Source organism: Diceros bicornis, chromosome X (assembly GCF_020826845.1).
Source record: "Diceros bicornis minor isolate mBicDic1 chromosome X, mDicBic1.mat.cur, whole genome shotgun sequence".
Classification (NCBI taxonomy): domain Eukaryota; kingdom Metazoa; phylum Chordata; class Mammalia; order Perissodactyla; family Rhinocerotidae; genus Diceros; species Diceros bicornis.
Window position 1 is genome coordinate 61,811,880 of NC_080781.1, and position 21,650 is coordinate 61,833,529.

At 38.6% G+C, this 21,650-nt stretch overlaps 1 protein-coding gene across 3 annotated transcripts in view; it reads right to left on the bottom strand.

Annotated features, from left to right (window-relative positions):
- OPHN1 (oligophrenin 1) overlaps window positions 1–21,650 on the bottom strand; it is a 578,007-nt gene that overhangs the window by 384,760 nt on the left and 171,597 nt on the right. For 2 of the 3 annotated variants that reach the window (XM_058536058.1, XM_058536057.1), the window contains exon 3: window positions 17,793–17,888. The exons of the other annotated variant lie outside the window; for it this stretch is intronic. In XM_058536058.1, coding sequence (XP_058392041.1) covers window positions 17,793–17,888 — 96 coding nt within the window. The remainder of the gene's footprint in view (window positions 1–17,792; window positions 17,889–21,650) is intronic. 3 annotated transcript variants of the gene reach the window in all.

The window sequence follows — 21,650 nt, forward strand, 5'->3', positions numbered from 1 at the left end:
AAATTTGACAGTCTGGAAGAAATGGATAAATTCTTAGAATCATACAACCTTCCAAAACTGGATCAAGAAGAAATAGAGAATTTGAATAGACCAATCACCAGTAAGGAGATCCAAACAGTAATCAAAAACCACCCCAAAAATAAAAGTCCAGGGCCAGATGCCTTCTCTGGTGAATTCTACCAAACATTCAAAGAAGACTTAAAACCTATGCTTCTCAACCTCTTCCAAAAAATTGAGGAGAGGGGGAAGCTCCCTAACTCATTCTACAAAGCCCACATTACCTTGATGCCAAAACCAGAGAAGGACAACAGAAAAAAAGAAAATTACAGGCCAATATCACTGATGAACATCGATGCAAAAATCCTCAACAAAATAACAAATCGTATACAACAATACGTTAAAAAGATTATACACCTTGATCAAGTGGGATTTATTCCAGGTACGCAGGAATGGTTCAACATTCGCAAGTAAATCAATGTAATACACCACATTAATAAAATGAAGAATAAAAATCACATAATCATCTCAATAGATGCAGAGAAAGCATTTGATAAGATACAGCATCCATTTATTATAAAAACTCTGAATAAAATGGGTGTAGAAGGAAAATACCTCAACATAATAAAGGCCATATATGACAAACTCAAGCTAATGTCATCCTCAATGGTGAAAGACTGAAAGCTATCCCTCTAAGAACAGGAACCATACAAGGATGCCCACTCTCACCACTCCTATTTAACATAGTACTGGAAGTCCTAGTCAGAGCAATCAGGCAAGTAAAAGAAATAAAAGGGATCCAAATTGGAAAGGAAGAAGTGAAACTCTCACTATTTGCAGATGACATGATTTTATATATAGAAAATCCTAAAAAAAACCAGAAAACTTTTAGAAGTGATAAACCAATACGGTAAAGTTGCAGGATACAAAATCAACATACAAAAATCAGTTGCACTTCTATACACTAACAACGAGGTAGCAGAAAGAGAAATTAAGAATACCATCCCATTTACAATTGCAACAAAAAGAATAAAATACCTAGGAATAAACTTAACCAAAGAGGTGAAAGATCTTTACACCAAAAACTGTAAAACATTGGTGAAAGAAATTGAAGTAGACACAAAGAAATGGAAAGATATTCTGTGCTCTTAGATTGGAAGAATTAACATAGTTAAGATGTCCATATTTCCTAAAGCCATCTATAGATTCAATGCAATCCCTATCAAAGTTCCAACAACATGTTTCACAGGAATAGAATAAAGAATCCTAAAATTTATATGGAACAACAAAAAACCCCGAATAGCTAAAGGAATCCTGAGAAAAAAGAACATAGCTGGAGGTATCACACTCCCTGGTTTCAAAACACACTACAAAGTTATAGTAACCAAAACAGCATGGTACTGACACAAAAACAGACACACCGATCAATGGAATAGAATCAAAAGCCCAGAAATAAACCCACACATCTATGGACAGCTAATCTTTGACAAAGGAGCCAAGAACATACAATGGAGAAAAGCAAGTCTCTTCAACGAATGGTGTTGGGAAAACTGGATAGCCACATGCAAACAAATGAAAGTAGGCCCTTACCTTACACCATACACAAAAATTAACTCCAAATGGATTAAAGACTTGAATGTAAGACCTGAAACTACGAAACTTCTAGAAGAAAACATAGGCAGTACGCTCTTTGACATTGGTCTTAGCAACATATTTTCAAGCACCATGTCTGACAGGGCAAGAGAAACAATAGAGAAAATAAACAAATGGGATTATATCAAACTAAAAATCTTTTGCACAGCAAAGGAAACCATCAACAAAATGAAACGACAACCTAACAATTGGGAGAAGTTATTTGCAAACCATACATCAGATAAGGGGTTAATCTCCAAAATATATAAAGAACTCCTGCATCTCAACAACAAAAAAACTATCAACCCAATTAAAAAATGGGCAAAATACCTGAACAGACATTTCTCCAAAGAAGATACACAGATGGCCAACAGACACATGAAAAGATGTTCAAAATCATTAACTATCAGGGAAATGCAAATCAAAACTACAATAAGATATCACCTCACGCTCGTCAGAATGGCTATAATTAACAAGACAGGAAACAACATGTGTTGGAGAGGACGTGGAGAGAAGGGAACTCTCATACACTGCCGGTGGGAGTGCAAACTGGTGCAGCGACTATGGAAAACAGTATGGAGAGTCCTCAAAAAATTAAGGATAGAACTACTCTAGGATCCAGCTATTCCACTGCTGTGTATTTATCCAAAGAACTTGAAAACACCCATGTGTAAAGATACATGCACCCCTGTGTTCACTGCAGCGTTATTCACAATAGCCAAGACTTGGAAGCAACCTAAGTGCCCATCCAGGGACGAATGGATAAAGAAGATGTGGTATATATACACAATGGAATACTGCTCAGCCATAAGAAATGATGAAATCCAGCCATTTGTGACAACATGAATGGACTTTGAGGGTATTATGCAAAGTGAAATAAGTCAGAGGGAGGATGTCGAATACCATATGATTTCCCTCATTAAGTAGTAGATAATAACAACAACAAACAATCACATAGAGACAGAGATTGGATTGGTGGTTACCAGAGGGGAAGGGGGGAGGGAGGAGGCCGAAAGGGATAATTTGGCACATGTGTGTGATGATGGGTTGTAATTAGTCTGTGAGTGGTGAACATGATGTAATCTATGCAGAAATAGAAGTATAATGATGTACACCTGAAATTTATACAATGCTATAAACCAATGTTACTGCAATTAACAAAAAATTAAAAAAAAAAAATGAGGTTCTTCAGTGAAATCTACCAGATAATTCTCAGAGTTTTTAAGGTTAAGGCAAAACTTTTGGGAATCTGCCCAGGTCCTCCTTCCTGATCCTTTCCCATCTGTGTATTTTTCCCCATAAGCTTCAGGATACAACCCAAACTCTTATATGAGGTAACGCAGGCCCTTCACTATCTTACCCAGGCATTGGCATCACAAAGCTGTGGGCTGTATTTGGCTAACAGATATGTTTTGTTTGGTTTGCACAGTGTTTAAAATTTAACTTAATTGCTGACACTTAAAAAATAGGGATATTATGCATAAAATATCTGGATATCACTTTCTGGTAAAAAATCAGATATTCTGGCAACATAGGGCCAGCATCTTTAGATGGCAACAATTACTGGAGCCCATTCAAGGATGCTGCTGTTAGATGGTTTGCCACAAGCCCCACCCCCTATTACCAAGTCACAGAGACAGAATATCAATTTCCTTCCTATATCCAGCCTGTTTGGCTCATTTTCATCCCCTGTCAAGATTCTAACTTCATCCCTACACACCTCTCTGGTCTTATTTCTGACTCCTCCCCACTCTTACCAGTCATATTCAATGACTTCCAGTTTCAAGAAAGATAATCTCAGTCTCCTCAACTGTGCCTTCGTTTATTTGTTTTCTCTGCCTATCTTTTCCTAAATATTACTAATTCTTCAAAAATTCAACTCAGACCAGGACCAGGACAGGGATGAGGCAAGTGAGGCACTTAGGGTGCAAAATTTAAGGAGGCACTCACACTGTGGTGCCCATCTGCACTTTGTATGAACCTCAGAATAAGTGCCTCCTTAAATTTGAGCTCTAGTAGCCTCACTTGCCTCAACCTAGCTCTGGATATAACTTAGATATCACTTCTCTGAAAACTCTTCCTTATTTATTCTCCCCATTACCCTTCCACATACATACACGTGTGCACACACACACAAAAACACACACACACCAGTCTGGAATAGGCGCTTCCATGTGCTTACCTCTACTATAGTACTTATATTGTATCGCAGTTGTCGGTTTACTCATATGCTTCCTTTAACAGACTATGAGATCCTTGAGGGCAGGGATATGTGTTCTGTGTCTCTGAATCCCGAGTCTATGGCACTTAGTGGACACTCTCTACTTATTTACTAATGAACAAATATATATCAAGGATCCTCCGAAAAGAGCAAGGAGGTACTCTCAAGCCTATGTGGGAAACAATATTCTTTTTACCTCCAGGTACTATGATGAGATAGGAAGTCATCTGCCTATACCTCCTTAAACTTACCTGAATGGAAGCTCCATGAGGACAGGGTTCATAGCAGGTGCTCAACAAAAATTTGTTGAATAAATCAATTGGGCTTTAGGAGTCTTCAGTTCTAATAGTAAATCTGGCACTACCTAGCTGTGTGAGACCTTCAATAATCACTAATTTATCTATGGATCTCGCTTTCCCTATCTATAGAATTGGTGGTTGGGGGAGAGGGTTGGTGAACTAGGTTAATATTATCTCTCTCTCATTAGTTTATGTAAAGTGCTTAGAATAATAAATATCTGGTGCTTGGTAACCACTCTGAAAGTATGGCTTCTTTTTTCTTTTAATCTGCAAATTCAATTCTTTAAGCAAATTCTTACATGCTTCATTTGAGCTCGGGTAGATGGAAGACACTGAGGATCCAAAGAGCACAGTTAGAAAAACCCTGAGACCTGACCTGGAATTCTAAAATGCTCACTGATGTTATGATGACTGTGTAGAAATCAGGGCCCTAAGCTCCACTATAGATATTCTGATTCATTTGATCTAAGATGGGTCCTGAGACTCTGGATCAAAAAGATCTCCAGGTGATTCTGATATGATGCTATATTAGGAATAACTGAACTAGATATTCTCTAAGGTCCCTGTGAACACTAACATTTGATTTTACATTTTCCTTTTGTAGTTAATTCAGGAAGTATAATTTCAAACTGACATCTTTTTGCAAAAGTTAGGTTCTACCACCTTCCTAGTAGGATCAGTAACAACTATGAGTTATTCAGCACCAACCATATGCGAGACACTAATCCAAAGGATTTACATATACTCTCTGATATATGTACTTCTCTGATTGACTCCTCACAATTCTGTGAAGTAGACTATACCCCCTACTTTACAGATGAGGAAAACAGAGGCCCAAGAAGCTCAAGTAATGTTGCCAAGATCCTATAGCTAATAAATAAAACTCAAATCTGAAGCAGACACAAGACTACCTAAACACTTGGGATTTCCCTTGGTTACCTAGCCATAAAGGTAAAGAAAAGGCCAGGCAATGTCAATTAAAGGCATAGATGTCTTGCTCTAGAGCAGTGACAAATGTCATGGTTAGGGCAGTGAGACACTTCCTCCCACTTGTCCCTGTTCTAAACAGACTGCTCAGGTTAGGTCCTAGAGCTGATCATCACGGGAAGGAGCTCTTCAGAGAGGCCTCAGGCTTTCCCTCACATTCTCTAGAAATCACTACCATCTCTGTTAGACAACTGCTATCTACAATGGCTTTAATGCTACTGAGTTATCTCTTGCAGCCATCAAGAAAAACCCATTATAGGAAGAACCACAAGACTTTCTTCACATGTAATGTGAAATCTAAAAGCTCAACTCAAAATTCCATCCTAACTGTACTTGTACCAATATTTCCAGTGAAACAGAAAATGTACTGACTCAGGGCCAGTAGTGTTGGCAATTAGCCGGCATAGCACACTCTGCTGTTTCACCTTCCAAAGCAACTGTTTTTTCCCAACAACAGTCTCCCAGTAGGGTCTCTAAGATTTCTTCTCAAAGCCTCCAAAGATCCTCAGCCTTTGCTGTGGGAGCATTAGTTGTTCTTCTCACTACCACCACAAATCCCAACTTTCAAAATGGCAAACTCAACAGGGACAATGACTATGAAGACCAATGAAATTCTCAAAATCTCTTTTCAGTCTCCATCAATAAAGGTCAGTTCATGAGTCAACACCCCTAAAAGCAATGGTAAGATGATAACTCCTAGTTTCTGGAACTGGCAGGCAAATGGTAACCGAGTTAAAGTGTAAGTATAAAGCATACATTAAGAAGCAAATGTGTCACAGGAAGCAACTCACATGGAGCCCACAGATACCCACAAGAACCTGGCAGCACCAGGGGGTCATTTTTACTTTTGTTTATAAGCCATTATGCTCAAGCTCAACACACCTTTTTTTCCTCCATGGCATTAGTTGACATTTACGGTATAGTTCAGGGAGGTGAGAGAGTTAAAACAAAAAGTTCAGCATAAAAGATGATAGAGAACACATCTCAGATCTATTGATTGGCTTTGCGGATAATGGGCACCTGTTCAAAGTCAGACTCTTCTAGCATAAAAAAGAGACAATTAGGGAAATACACATACCACGTATCTCCAATCTCCAAGGTTACCAATTGATAGGCAAGTAGTAGTTATTTTAACAAAGAAGTATGTTTTAGTCAGTTTGAGCTGCTATAACAAAATACCATAGACTGGGTGGCATATAAACAACAGATATTTCTTATAGTTCTGGAGGCTGGAAGTCCAAGATCAGGGTGCCAGCATGGTCAGGTTCTGGTGAGAGCCTTCTTCTGGGTTGTAGACTGCTGACATCTCATTGTATCCTCACATGATGGAAAGAGGGCTAGAGAGCTCTCTGAAGTCCCTTTTATGAAGGCACTAATCCCATTCATGAGGGCTCCACCCTCACAATCTAATTACCTCCCAAAGCCTCCACCTCCTGGTACCATCACATTGGAGGTTAGGCTTTCAACACGAATTTTGGAGAGATACAAACATTCAGTCCATTGCATTCTGCCCCTTGCCCCACAACATTTATGTCCTTCTCACATGCAAAATACATTAATTCCCATCTCAACAGCCCCAAAACTCTTACCTCATTCCAACATCAACTCTTAAGTCTAAAGTACAAAGTCTTATCTAAATATCTAAATCAAATATGGGTGAGACTCAAAGTATGAATTATCTTGAGGCAAAATTCCTCTCTAGCTGTGAACCTGTGAAAACAAACAAGTTATGTGCTTCCAAAATACAATGGTGGGAGAGGAATATACTAGACGTTCCCATTCCAAAAGGGAGAAAGGAAAGAAGGAAGGGATGATGGGTCCCAAGCAAATCCAAAATCTAGCAAGGCAAGTTCCATGTGATCTTAAGACTTGAGAATAATGCTCTTTAGCTTGATGTTCTGCCTTCCAGACCCACTGAGGCAGCAGTCCTGCCTTCTGGGCACACTAAGGTGGCAACATCACCCCCACAGTTTGGTGGAGGGCTGCCTACCATCCACCATGGTGTCTTTCTGCAGTGGACGCACTCATGTCTTGGTTCTCTGGAGTGGGGGGTTGTACCCTCAGGGCTCTGCAGGGTGGCCCCACCCCTATGGCTTCCTAGGTATTGGTCTTGCCTTTTGAAATCTTAGGTGGAGGCAGCCCTGCTTCCCAGGGCCTATGCACTCTAGGCCTATGGTGGGAATAGCAGCCTTAATGATCTCTGAATCACTTTCAGGGTCCTTTTCCCCTTGTCTTGAAGAACAGTGCGTGTTCACAGCAAAATTACTCTACGATCTGGTCCTGTAGAGTCTAAGAAGTTGAACGGTCTTTCTTCATTTAATCCCAATTTCTCTGTTTCCTTTAGATCTAGCTGGCAGTATTTCTGCTGGTAGAATCCCATCTCTATTCCTGGCTTTTCTTGAGATGATTGATTAAATCCATGGTTCACACTCACACTAATCTCCTTATCAAAGAGTAGATCCACCTGACACTTAGTGTTCTCTTCCAAACACACTTTCTCATTTTTGTAATATGGACAGGCAGAGGATTGTCCAAATCTTTAAGTTTTGGTTCCTTTTTGCTTAACAATTCTGTCTTCAATTCATTTCTCTCCTTTATATTTTACTATAAGCAGTCAGGAGGAACTAAGCCACTCTTTTAACACTTTGCTTAGATATTTCCTCAGCCAAATATCCAACTTTATTTCTTGCAAGTTTTACCTTCCACAAAACACTAGAACATGAATACAGTTCAGCCAAGTTCTTTGCCTCTTTATAACAAGGATCACCTATTCTCCATTGTCCAATAACATGTTCCTCATTTCTGTCTGAGATCTCATCTCAGAATGGCCCCTACCATCCATATTTCTACCAATATTCTGTCCATGACTGCTTAAGTATTCTCCAAGAAGACTGAAGTTTTTCTACTGTTCTCTTTTCTTTCTGAGCTATTACCAGAATTGCCTTTAAAATTCCATTCATAACAATCTAGGCTTTTTCTGATATGCACCTCAAAACTCTCTGAGCCTCTGCCCATTACCAAGGTCCAAAGCCACTTCTACATTTTTACGTATTTGTTACAGCAGCACCCCCACTTCTCAGTACCAATTTCTGTCTTACTGAGTTTGGCCTGCTATAACAAAATACCATACACTGGGTGGCTTATAAACAACAGAAATTTATTTCTCACAGTTCCAAAGGCTGGAAGTCTGAGATCAGGGCATCAGCATGGTCAGGTTCTGGTGAGAGCCCTCTTCCAGGTTGCATACTGCTGACTTTTCATTGTATTCTCACATGATGGAAAGAAGGTGAAAGAGCTCTCTGGGGTCTCTTTTATAAGGGCACTAATTCCACTCCCGAGGGCTCCACTTTCACGACCTAATCACCTCCCAAAGCCCCACCTCATAATACCATCACATCATGGGCTAGAATTTCAACATATGAATTTTAGGGGGGGGAAAACATTCAGTCCATTACAAAGTACAAATAAATCAAATCTTATCTTAACAATAATGATTAGAGTTTGGTGTCAAGATGGTGGTGTAGCTGGACTCTGAACTCACCTCCTCCCATGGACACCACAAATTTACAACTACTCTTAGAAAAATTACCCCTGAGAGAGAACTGAAAACTGGATAAAAAGAACCGCTGCAACAAGAGACAGTGCTGGCTGAGGTGGAAGAGGCAGAAATTCATTTCTGTAGAGAAAAAGAGCCACCTTAACAAGCCATAGCACTTCATGGCTGGCCAGGAGCAATCCTAAGGTATGCAGCCTTCCCTGGAGGAGTGGCGGATCTGACAGGGGGAGCATTACTGCTATAAGCAGCTTTTGGACTCAGCACACTGAGACAAGAGTCATAATACCTGGATTTGCTGTCTATTAACTGCAATGCGGAATACCCCCAGAAAAGCTATCAGACTTAAAGGGAAAAAAAAAAGCCTGCTCTTAAAGGGTCCAAGCACAAATTTACCCATTTCAGAAAGAAACGTAAAATCAGCAGAAAGAAATTTACACAGTCCTTTGGTGAAAAGAGACTCACTTGATAGGCTCTGGAAGCATCTTGGTGAGAGGTGAGACCTCTCCAGGGACTGAGACATTGGTGGCAGTCATTATCGTAACCTAGTACAGGCGTGATGACACAGATGCTGTCAGATGCCAATGGAGTTTCTCCCCTGGCCTGTTAGCCCAGGGGCTGCCCCATGCACCAGAGCATTGATTTAATACAGCTCAGCCAGGGCAGGTACCCCACCTTAGGGACTGGCGCCACCCAACAGCAAGCCCTCGGGCAACTTGTGGACCTGCATAGGCGGGGTGCCTGGATCCTCTGCAGCCAGGTGAATGGGTCCACCTCTGTGGGGCAGAGCATGTGTGAGGAGAGGTTGGAGTATGACAGCAAAGGTGGAGTGTGGGGGGCCTCAGCAGTGGGGTGACTTCGTCTGCCTCAGGGGGTTGGGGCACACGCATGGGGCAGGACTGTGTGTGTGGCCCTGTGGGTGGTGGGGCTTGTCAGCTGCAGAAGACTTGTGCTTCTCACAAGGTGCCACACAGGGGATCGGCCCCACCTTCCAAAGCCTGAAAAAACTGGGTACTCCCATGCCAAAGGCCAGCCCCATAAAGCTGCAATTCTGAGAGAGCTGACAACAGCCTTGCAGGCCGGAGGCATACAGCAATTGTAAGCCCTTGAGCGTAGCAACCAGCCATGCTGGGGGCCTACTCACTTAACAGAAAAACTGCAATAGGAAGGAGCTATTAGGCCTTGCAGCCAACTACGCTTGGGTTCCCCACACCTGATAAAGTGACTGAAGGAACTACAGCAGCCACATGCAGCTGAAAATCACGACCAATCAGCCAAGGGGACAGACTAGCCTCTCCGGGCACCTGCAGCAGCCACATGCAGCTGAGAATCACGACCACTCAGCCAAGGGGACAGACTAGCCTCTCCAGGCACTTGCAGCAAGAGCAACCCTGCCACAACAGAAGGACAACACACGTAGCCCACATAGGGGTCATGCCTGAAATATTTGGAACTGGAGACGAGAGGTAAGCACACAGTGGGCCCTCATAAGGCATTTCTTACAAAAGGCCACCTCTCCAAGATCGGGAGTGTAGCTGACCTAACTAATATATAAAAATAAGCACAGAGAAAGAGGCAAAACGAGGAGACAAAAGAATACGTACCAAGTAAGGGGAGAGGACAAAACACAAGAAAAAGAACTAAACAAAAGAGAAATAAACAATCTGCCTGAAAAAGAATTCAAACAAAAAGTCATAGGGAGGCTTACTGATCTTGGGAGCAGAACAGATGAACACAGTGAGAACTTCAACAAAGAACTGGAAAATATAAAAGCGAACCAATCAGAATTGAAGAATATAATACTGGAAATGAAAAATTCACTAGGGGGAATCAATAGCACAGTAGATGATACAGAAGAATGGATCAGCGAGCTGGACAAAAGACTAGAGGAAATCACCCAAGCTGAACAGATAAAAGAAAAGAAAAATTGAAAACAATAAAAAGAGTGTAAGGGAACTCTCAAACAACATCAAGTGCACTAACATTCGTATTATAGGTGTCCCAGAAGGAGAAGAGTGAGACAAAATGGCAGAGAAACTATTTGAAGAAACAATAGCTGAAAACTTTCCTAACCTAAGTTAACAGACATCCAGGTACAGGAAGCACAGAGAGCACCAAAAAAGATAAACCCAAAGAGGGCCACACCAAGACGCATAATAATTAAAATGTCAAGAATTAAAAATAAAGGGAGAATCCTAAAATACACAAGAGAAAGACAGCAAGTTACAAACAAAGGAAACCCTCTAAGGCTATCAGCTGACTTCTAAGCAGAAATCTTACAGGCTAGAAGAGAGTGAGGAGATATATTTAAAGTCCTAAAAGGAAAAAACCTACAACCAAGAATACTATACCTGGCAAAGGTATCATTCAGAATGGAACAGAGATTACAATTTTCCCAGACAAGCAAAAATTAAAGGAGTTGATCACCAAAAAACCAATCCTCCAAGAAATGCTAAAGGGACTTATTTGAGGGGGAAGAGAAGACCACAAATAGGAAAAAAATATCTATTTCCATGATAAGATAGTAATGGATCCAAATGCACAAAAAAGAGGTTAGATATGATATCAAAAACATGAAATGTGGGGTGAGGGGAGTAAAAGAGCAGAACTTTTAGAAAGAGGTCAAACTAAAGAGACCATCAGCATAATATAGATTGCTATATATGTAAGTTAATATATATGAAGCTCATGATAATCACAAACCACAAACCTAGAATAAGTACACAAAAAACAGAGAGAAAGGGACCTAAACATGAGAGTAAAGAAAGTCATCAAACCACAAGAGAAGAAGAAAGGAACAGAGAACAACTACTAAAACACCCTGAAAAAAAGCAACAACATGGCAGTAAGTACATTCTTATCAATAGCTACTTTAAATGTCAATGGACTAAATGCTCCAATCAAAAGACACTGGGTGGCTGACTGGATAAAAAAGAAGACCCATATACATCCTGTGTACAAGACACATGCTTCAGATCTAAAGACACTCTCAAATTGAAGTTGAGGGGATGGAAAAAGATACACCACGCAAATTGCAATGAAAAGAAAGCTGAGGTAGTAATACTTATCTCAGACAAAATAGACTTTAAAACAGAAACTGTAACAAGAGACAAAGAAGGGCATTACATAATGATAAAAGGAACAATCCAACAAGAGGATATAACACTCGTAAATCTCTGTGCACCCAACAAAGGAGCAGCTAAATATATAAAGCAATTATTAACAGAGATAAAAGGAGAAATAGACAGTAACACAACAGTAGGGAACTTGAACACTCCACTGAAAGCAATGGATACATCATCCAAACAGAAGATCAATAAAGAAACATTGGCCTTAAACAACATACTAGACGAGATGAACTTAGTTGATATATACAGAACATTCCATCCCAAAACCGCAGAATACACATTGTTTTCAAATGAACATGGAACATTCTCTAGGATTGATCACATATTAGGTCACAAAACAAGTCTCAATAAATTTAAGAAGAGTGAAATAATACCAAGCATCTTTTCTGACCACGATGGTATAAAACTAGAAATCGACTACAGGAAGAAAATCAGAAAAGTCACAAATACGAGGCAATTGAACAAAATGCTACTGAACAACGATTGGCTCAATGAAGGAATCAAAGGAGAAATAAAAAAAAAATACCTGGAGACAAATGAAAATGAAAATATGATATGGCAAAATTTATGGGATCCAGCAAAAGCAGTTCTAAGAGAGAAGTTTACAGTAATACAAACCTACCACAAATCACAAGAAAAACCTCAAATAAACAATCCAACAGTACACGTTAAGGAAGAGGAAAAAAAAAGAACAAACAAAGCCCCAAATCAGAAGAAGGAAGTAAATAATAAAAAATCAGTGCAGGAATAAATGATATAGAGACTAAATAACAATAGAAAAAAATCAATGAAACTAAGAGCTGGTTCTTTGAAAAGATAAACAAAATTGACAAACCCTTAGCTAGATTCACCAAGAAAAAAAGAAGGCTCAAATAAATAAAATCAGAAATGAAAGAGGAGTAATTACAACGGACACATCAGAAATACAAAGACAATGAGCAAACACCATGGAAAGGTATAAGCCGACAAATAGGATAATCTAGAGAAATGGAAAAATTCTTAGAATCATACAACCTTCCAAAACTGAATCAAGAAGAAATAGAGAAGTTGATAGACCAATAACAAGTAAGAAGACGGAAACAGTAATCAAAACTCTCCCCCCAAAAAAAGTCCAGGACTAGAGGGCTTCCCTGGTAAATTCTACCAAACATTCAAAGAAAACTTAATAACTATCCTTCTCAAACTCTTCCAAAAAGTCGAAGAGGAGGGGAAGCTTCCAAACTCATTCTGCGAACTCAATCTTACCCTGATACAAAAACCAGACAAGGACAATACAAAAAAAAAAAGAAAATTACATGCCAATATCACTCATGAACATCAATGCAAAAATCCTCAACAAAATACTAGCAATCAAATGCAACAATACATTAAAAAGATCATATACCACGATCAAGTGGGATTTATTCCAGGGATGCATGGATGGTTCAACATCCACAAATCATTCAACGTGATGCACCACATTAACAAAATGAAGGGTAAAAATCACATGCTCATCTCAATAGATGCAGAGAAAGCATTGGACAAGATACAGCATCCAATTATGATAAAAGCCCTGAATAAAATGGGTATAGAAGGAAAGTACCTCAACACAACGAAGGCCATATATGGCAAACCCACAGCTCACATCATTCTCAATGGAGAATAACTGAAAGTTATCCCTCTAAGAACAGGAACCAGACAAGGCTGTCCACTCTCATCCCTCCTATTTAACATAGTATTGGAAGTCCTAGCCAGAGCAATCAGGCAAGAAAAAGAAATAAAAGGGATCCAAATTGGAAAGGAAGAAGTGAAACTGTCACTATTTGCAGATGACATTATTTTACATATAGAAAACCCTAAAGAATCCACCAAAAAACTTTTAGAAATAATAAATGTATATGGCAAATTTCCAGGATAAAAAAATCAATATACAAATCAGATACAAATCAGGTGTGTTTCTATACACTAACAATGAAGTAGCAGAAAGAGAAGTTAAGAATACAATCCCATTAATAATTATAACAAAAAGAATAAAATACCTAGAAATAAATCTAATCACAGAGGTGAAAGACCTGTAACCTAGAAAATATAAAACATTGTTGAAAGAAATAGAGGAAGACACAATCAAAGGGAAAGATATTGCATGCTCTTGGACTGGAAGAATTAACATAGTTAAAATATCCATACCTCCTAAATCAATCTACAGATTCAATGCAATCACTATAAAAGTTACAATGAGATTTTTCACTGAAATCGAACAAAGAATCCTAAAATTTATATGGAACAACAAAAGACCCAAATAGCCAAAGATCATGAGAAAGAAGAACATAGGTGGAGGTATCACACTACACTCCCTGACTTCAAAATATACTACAAAGCTATAGTAACCAAAACAGCATGGTACTGGCACAAAAACAGACACACAGATCAATGGAACAGAATCAAGAGCCCAAAAATAAACCCCCACATCTATGGACAGCTAATTTTCGACAAGGAAGCCAAGAACATACAATGGAGAAAAGAAATTCTCTTCAATATGTGGTGCTGGGAAAACTGGACAGCCACGTGCAAAAGGATGAAAGTGGAGCATTATCTTACACCATACACAAATATTAACTGAAAATGGATTAAAGATTTGAATGTAACACCTGAAACTATAAAAGTCCTAAAAGAAAACTTAGGCAGTATGCTCTTGGACACTGGACATAGCAGTATCTTTTTGAATGTCTCCTCAGGCAAAGCAAACAAAAGAAGAAATAATCAAATGAGACTACATCAACTAAAATGTTTCTGCACAGCAAAAGAAACTATCAAGAAAATGAAAACACCTAACGTTGGGAGAAGATATTTGCAAACCATATATCTGATAAGGGGTTAATCTCCAAAATATATAAAGAACTCATACATCTCAACAACAAAAAAACTAACAACCCAATTAAAAAATGGGAAAAACATCTGAACAGACATTTCTCCAAAGAAGATATACAGATGGCCAACAGGCACACGAAAAGTTGTTCAACATCATTAACTACCTGGAAAAGGCAAATCCAAACTACAATGAGATATCACTTCATGCCCATCAGAATGGCTATAATTAATAAGACAGGAAACAAGTGTTGCAGAGGATGTAGAGAGAAGATAACTCTCATACACTGCTGGTGGGAGTGCAGACTGGTGCAGCCACTATGCAAAATAGTATGGAGATCCCTCAAAAAATTAAGAATAGAACTACCATATGATCCCGCTATTCCACTGCTGGGTATTTATCCAAAGAACATGAAAACACCAATGCATAAAGATACATGCACCCTTATGTTCATTGCAGCATTCTTCACAATAGCCAATACTTGGAAGCAACCTAGGTGCTCATCAAGAGACGAATGGATGAAGAAGATGTGGTATATATACACGATGGAATACTACTTAGCCAGAAGAAACTATGAAATCCAGCCACTTGTGACAACATGGATGGACCTTGAGGGTATTATGCTAAATGAAATAAGTCAGAGGGAGAAAGTCAAATACCATATGATCTCACTCATAAGTACAAGATAAAAACAGCAACAAACAATTACAGAGAGACAGAGATTGGATTGGTAGTTACCAGAGGGGAAGGGAGGGGGAGGAGGGCAAAAGGGATGATTACGCACATGTGTGTGGTGACAGATTGTAATTAGTCTTTGGGTAGTGAACATAATGTAATCTACACAGAAATGGAAATATAATCATGTATACCTGAAATTTATATAATGTTATAAACCAATGTGACCACAATAAAAAAAATCTTTAAAAAAAGGAAGATAGGGGCCGGCCCACTGGCATAGTGCTTAAGTTTGCACACTCCACTTCGGTGGCCTGGGGTTCGCGGGTTTGGATCCCAGGCATGGACCTGGCACCACTTATCAAGTCATCCTGTGGCAGGGGTCCCACACATAAAGTAGAAGAAGATGGGCATGGATGCTAGCCCAGAGCCAATCTTCCTCAGCAAAAAGAGGAAGACTGGCAACGGATGTTAGCTCAGGGCTAGTCTTCCTCTAAAAAAAAAATTAGCGCTAGAAAAACAAAAGGAAGAGAGAGGACACTAAAAGACAGGTGGAAATAGCACCAGCATGTACTAAAAAGGAAACAAAATGTCAACTGAGAAGGGAATAAGGAAAATGAATACGCTCATTGAAAATAAACAGCAGGCTCTGGTCTACAAAAGAAACAATAATTATTAAATAGCTAACATTTATTCAGGCACTGAGCACACTTGGCATTGATCACCTCATCTCCATTTTACAGATTAGAAAAATGAACACTCAGAGAGGTGAAGTCACTTGCTTAGGTTATACAGCCAATAAGTTGCAAAGCTAGTGTCCAAATTTGGGCTGTCTGACTTCAGAACCCAAAATATTAACTTTCAAATAAGTCATGCCCTTAGACTAAAATAGATTTGCAGAAGTAGAATGGAGTGAATAAAGAAATAATCCAAATGCAAATGTCTGCCTCACTAGTTATACCACCACATTTAACCAAAATAAATAGTTACCAATCTTAATTCCAAAAAAGTTTTCATTGCAGTATTATTTATAATAATAAAAAATTGGAAATAAGCTAAATTTCCAACAAGAGTTGAATATTATATAAAGTATGGCTCCCATAATAATGAAATTCGAATGCTTCCATTTTTCACTCATTCAGCAAACATGTATTGAGCATCAACTACATGCTAGGCACTCCTCTATCTGCTAGGGAAACAGCAGTGAACAAAACAATGTCCTTGCCCCTCATGAAATTTACAAAGAATTTTAAATGGCATGAGAAAATCCTTACAGTAAAATGTTAGGTTAAAAAGATAAAATTATGTATTTAGTCTGAACTAAATTGCACACACATGAAACAGATACATGTTAAAAAGAGATTAAAAGATAATATGCCAATACTTCCAATATATTGCTTCTGTGCCAGGATATCTTATTATCATAGGTAATTTTATTCTTTTATATATTATTTATATTTACTACAATGAATATATAATAATACGTTTTTATATTTTAGTTCTTGAGTTCATAAATATGATTCTGTTACTAACTTGTTTCAGTGAAATTAGATCATTCACAATAGTTCTGTGGTTCAGTGTTCTCATCTAGCAAATGCTTTGCACTAACTCTTTAACTCAGTGATCACCAAGCTTTTTTCTTAAATGGCCAGAAGGCAAATACTTTAGGCTATGCAAGCTATCCAGTCTCCGCCACTACTCAATGCTACTGTTGTACCACTAAAGCACCTAAGTGTGCTTTATTAAATAAGTGTGGCTATATTCCAACAAAATTTTATTTACAAAAAAGGTATGGGCAAGATTTGGCCAAAGGGTCATAGTTTGCTGACACCACATTAACTTTGTAACAACTAACACAAAGTTCTTTTCACTTAAGTATGCTGTTCAATCTCCTCTTTGTAACATCCTTGAGAGATAGATACTAACCACATTTTACAGAAACAAGACTAAGGCTCAGAGAGAGGAAATATCTTGTTCAAGATCACACAGCCCATAGAGTGAGTTGTTAAATTCAGTTCCCAAGGGAAATGCCAAATCTCCTGTTGCCTGAAAAACTGTACATATATAAATCCAATTTTAAAATTTCTGGGGGAATTTGTTCCTTAGAAAAATATTACTCTGAATCATCCTGGAAAGTAAACAAAATCACTCTTTAATTTATACTTTGCAAAAAACGTTCATGTGTTAGATTATTTAGAGAAAAATTCCCTTGCAGATTGACTGAGTCAAAGGCCTCAACAGAAGTTTAAGGGATATCTTTGGATTGCTTTTGTGTGAGGAGGAATTGGGACTGTAAGGGAATGTTTTTTTATCCTGCTTAAGCAGTCTCCCAGGAGCTTGGCACTGGACTACAGGGGATAAAGATGCCCAAGTTCTCTGTATCCACAACCGAGGAGGCTACATCATCTCAGACCTGCAATGAGAGACACATGGCCATACGTAGCTGAAGACTTACCAATGTTAATCTCGTCATCAGTCAGAGTGTCTCCAATGAAATCAAACTGAAAGGACTGAAGCGTCTGGGAAAATTTCTGAACAGCTGAGGAATAATCTGCAACGGAAGGGAAACAGAAGAAATGGTCAACACTGCTGCCCTTTGATTGATTTCTTCGTCTCTGTTAGGGCAGATTGAAGAAAAGCATAGGGAAGTGCTTCTGGCAGGTAACAACTTGCACTTAATGAAGCCAAACAAAAGATCAGACCTTCAGTAGAAGATTTGAGCAAGTAAAACCACATATTAAAGAGGAAGGAGTGAACCTTAGTGAAATCTTACTTTAAGACATGGGATATGTTTTATCTTCAATCCCTGAACACTCTGACCTGTTCTACCCAAGGCCTGTAAGACTTAAAGTTACTTAGTTGTACACCTAAGAGAGTCTCCTTAAGCAATGAGCGCTACTATGGGCAATGAACTAGATGCTTTCTCACCTCTCATCAAACAAATATTTACAATCATTCTACAAAGAAAAATTTAGCTCCGTGTCCCAGAGCTACCTGGAAGAGCTGGAATTAGAAGGCAGGTAGTCTGTCTGCCTCTGGAGGGCCCTTTCCATGACAACATAGGCAACACCTGAACATTTTACGCATTAACCAGATGGCAGCCTGGGTTAGCATACTATCTGACAAAGAAACAAATTTAACTTGCTCACAGAGTATTCACCTAGGAACCTAAACTAAGGAGAAAATGAATGAAAAAACTGAGGGTGCTATGGCCAGAAAAATGTATTTAATTTTGGTCAATGATTTTTAAATTTATTATACAAAATTTTAATGATGTTATAAAATTATATCACAATTGAGTTACATCAGCATCATGGTGGACAGAGGCAGGTTGAACCAGTGACCAAAGGCATTGGGAACAGCTGCAGAACTGGTGACCCAGCCCCCAGTGGTGGCACCCCCACACCAACTTTACGTAATAGGGGAATGAATACAAGTCCCTGGGTCTCTGGGCCCCCAGCAGCAACAGCAACATCCATGAACCCAGAAAACTTGGCATGGTGCAACAAGCAGCCCCAGACAAACTGGGAGCACCAGGAGAGCTGGTGCATGGGGCAGCAGCATCTGAGCCCACGGAGCCAGTGGAGGAACATAATATCCAGGCGACCTCAGAAGCAGCAGAAGTGCTCACAGCCTGGTGACCCCAGTTGTGTCAACTGAGTACAGTGACATTGTAAGCAGCAAGGCACAGGCAGCACAAGGAGGGTACTGATGATGCCTCTAGAAGAGGCAGTGGAGGGTGGAAAGTGCAAGCTCTCAAATACAACCAGAAGCAGTTCAGAACCAAAGTAACCAAAGCCTTACCCAAATAAGAAAGGTGGTTACTATAACAATTGTGCTGGCAGAGGATCAACTCATCAAGAACCATGAAGAACTACAATGACACAGAAGAACAGAAAGAGGATGAAAACTCTCCAGAAATCTAACTTGAAGTTACAGAAGATTACAATCTAACTGACAGAGAATTCAAAATAGCTATCATGAAGAAACTCAGCGAGTTACAAGAAAACTCAGAAAGCAGTTCAATGAGCTCCAGAAAAAAAATTAATGAACAGAAGGAGTACTTCACCAAAGAGACTGAAACTCTAAAAAAAAAAACAGAAATTCTGGAAATGAAAAACACAATGCGATAAAAAATAACAAACAAATCATTAAAAATAGAGCAGATCTTATGAAAGAGAGAATTAGTGAGCTTGAAGATAGAAACCTACAAATGATTCAGGTGGAGGAGGAGAGAGAACAAAGATTTTTTAAAAAATGAAGAAATTCTTCAAGAAATATCACTCAATTACAAAAAGTGACATAAGGATTAAACAAATCCCAGAGGGAGAAAAGAGGAGGAAAAGAGAAGAGAGCTTATTCAAAGAAATAGTAGCTGAGAACCGCCCAAACCAGGAAGGAATTGGACATGCAAGCAAATGAAGCTAAAGAACTCCTAATTATCTCAATGCAAAAATACTTCCTCGAATGCATATAATATTAAAACTGTCAAAAGAAAATGACAAAGAAAAAATATTAAGAGTAGCAAGAGAGAAGAAAATTACCTACAAAGGAATCCTGATCAAGCTTTAAGCAGATTTCTCAGCAGAAAATCTACAGGCTAAGAAAGAGTGGACACAAGATACAAAGATGAGCATTACATAATGATAAAAGGGACATTCCACCAAGAAGACATACCATTCATTAATATATATGCATCTAACATAGGAGCACCAGAGTATATAAAGCAACTAATAACAGACCTAAAGGGAGAAACTAACAGCAACACAAAATAGTAGGGGACCTCAACACCCCACTTACATCAATGGATAGATCATCCAGACAGAAAGCCAACAAGGAAATAGTGGAATTAAACAAAAAATTAGACCAGATGGACTTAATAGATATATATAGAACACTCCATCCAAAAACAGCAGAACACACATTCTTCTCAAATGCATGTGTAACACTCACAAAGATAGAACTTATGTTGGGAAACAAAGCAAGCCTCAATACATTTAAGAAGATTGAAATATATCAGGCAGCTTTTCCTACCATAATGCTATGAAACTAGAAATCAACTCCAAGAAAATAGCTTGGAAAGCCACAAATGTGTGGAGACGAAACAACATCCTACTGAACAACTATTGGGTCAATGGAGAAATCAAAAAAATACCTAGAGACCAATTAAAATTAAAAGATAAAATACCAACTCATATGGGATGCAGCAAATGCAATACTAAGAGGAAAATTTATAGCAATACAAGCCTACCTCAACAAAGAAGAAGAATCTCAAATAAACAAGCTTACTATATAAATAAAAGGACTAGAAAAAGGATAACAAGTAAAGCCCAAAGTCAGTAGAAGGCAAGAAATAATAAAAATCACAGCAGAAATAAACACAATAGAGACAAAAAAATAGAAAAGATTGAGAGCTGGTTCTCTGAGATGATAAACAAAATGGACAAACCCTTAGCCAGACTCACTAAGAAAAAAAGAGAGAAGAATCAAATAAATAAAATCAGAAATGAAAGCGGAAAAATTACAACAGACACCACAGAAATACAAAGGATTATAAGAGAATACTATGAAAAGCTATATGCAAACAAACTGGATAATCTAGAAAAAAATGCATAAATTCATAGAATCATACAACCTCCCAAAACTGAATCAAGAAGAAACATAGAATCCAAATAGACCAATCACAAGCAAAGAGATTGAAACAGTAATCAAAAATCTCCCAAAAAACAAAAGTCCAGGACCAGAAGGCTCTCAGGTGAATTCTACCAAACATTCAAAGAAGACAGGAATTGAATTCCTATCCTTCTCAAACTTTTCCAGAAAATTGAAGAGGATGAGACACTTCCTAACTCATTTTATGAGGCCAACATTACCCTGATACTAAAACCAGAAAAGGACAAAACAAAAAAGGAAACTTACAGGCCAATATCACTAATGAATATAGATGCAAATATTCTTAACAAAATATTAGCAAATCAAATACAACAATACGTTAAAAGGATCATACACCACGATCAACTGGGACTTATTCCAGGGATTGGGGATGGTTCAACATCAGCAAATCAGTCAAAGCGATACACCACATTAACAAAATAATGAATAAAAATCACGTGATCATCTCAATAGATGCAGAGAAAACATGTGACAAGATCCCACATCCACTTACAATAAAAACTCTGAATAAAATGGATATGGAAGGAAAGTACTTCAACATAATAAAGGCCATATATGACATACCCACAGTCAACATCATACTCAACAGTGAAAAACTGAAAGTCATCCCTCTGAGAATAGGAAAAAAACAAGAATGTCC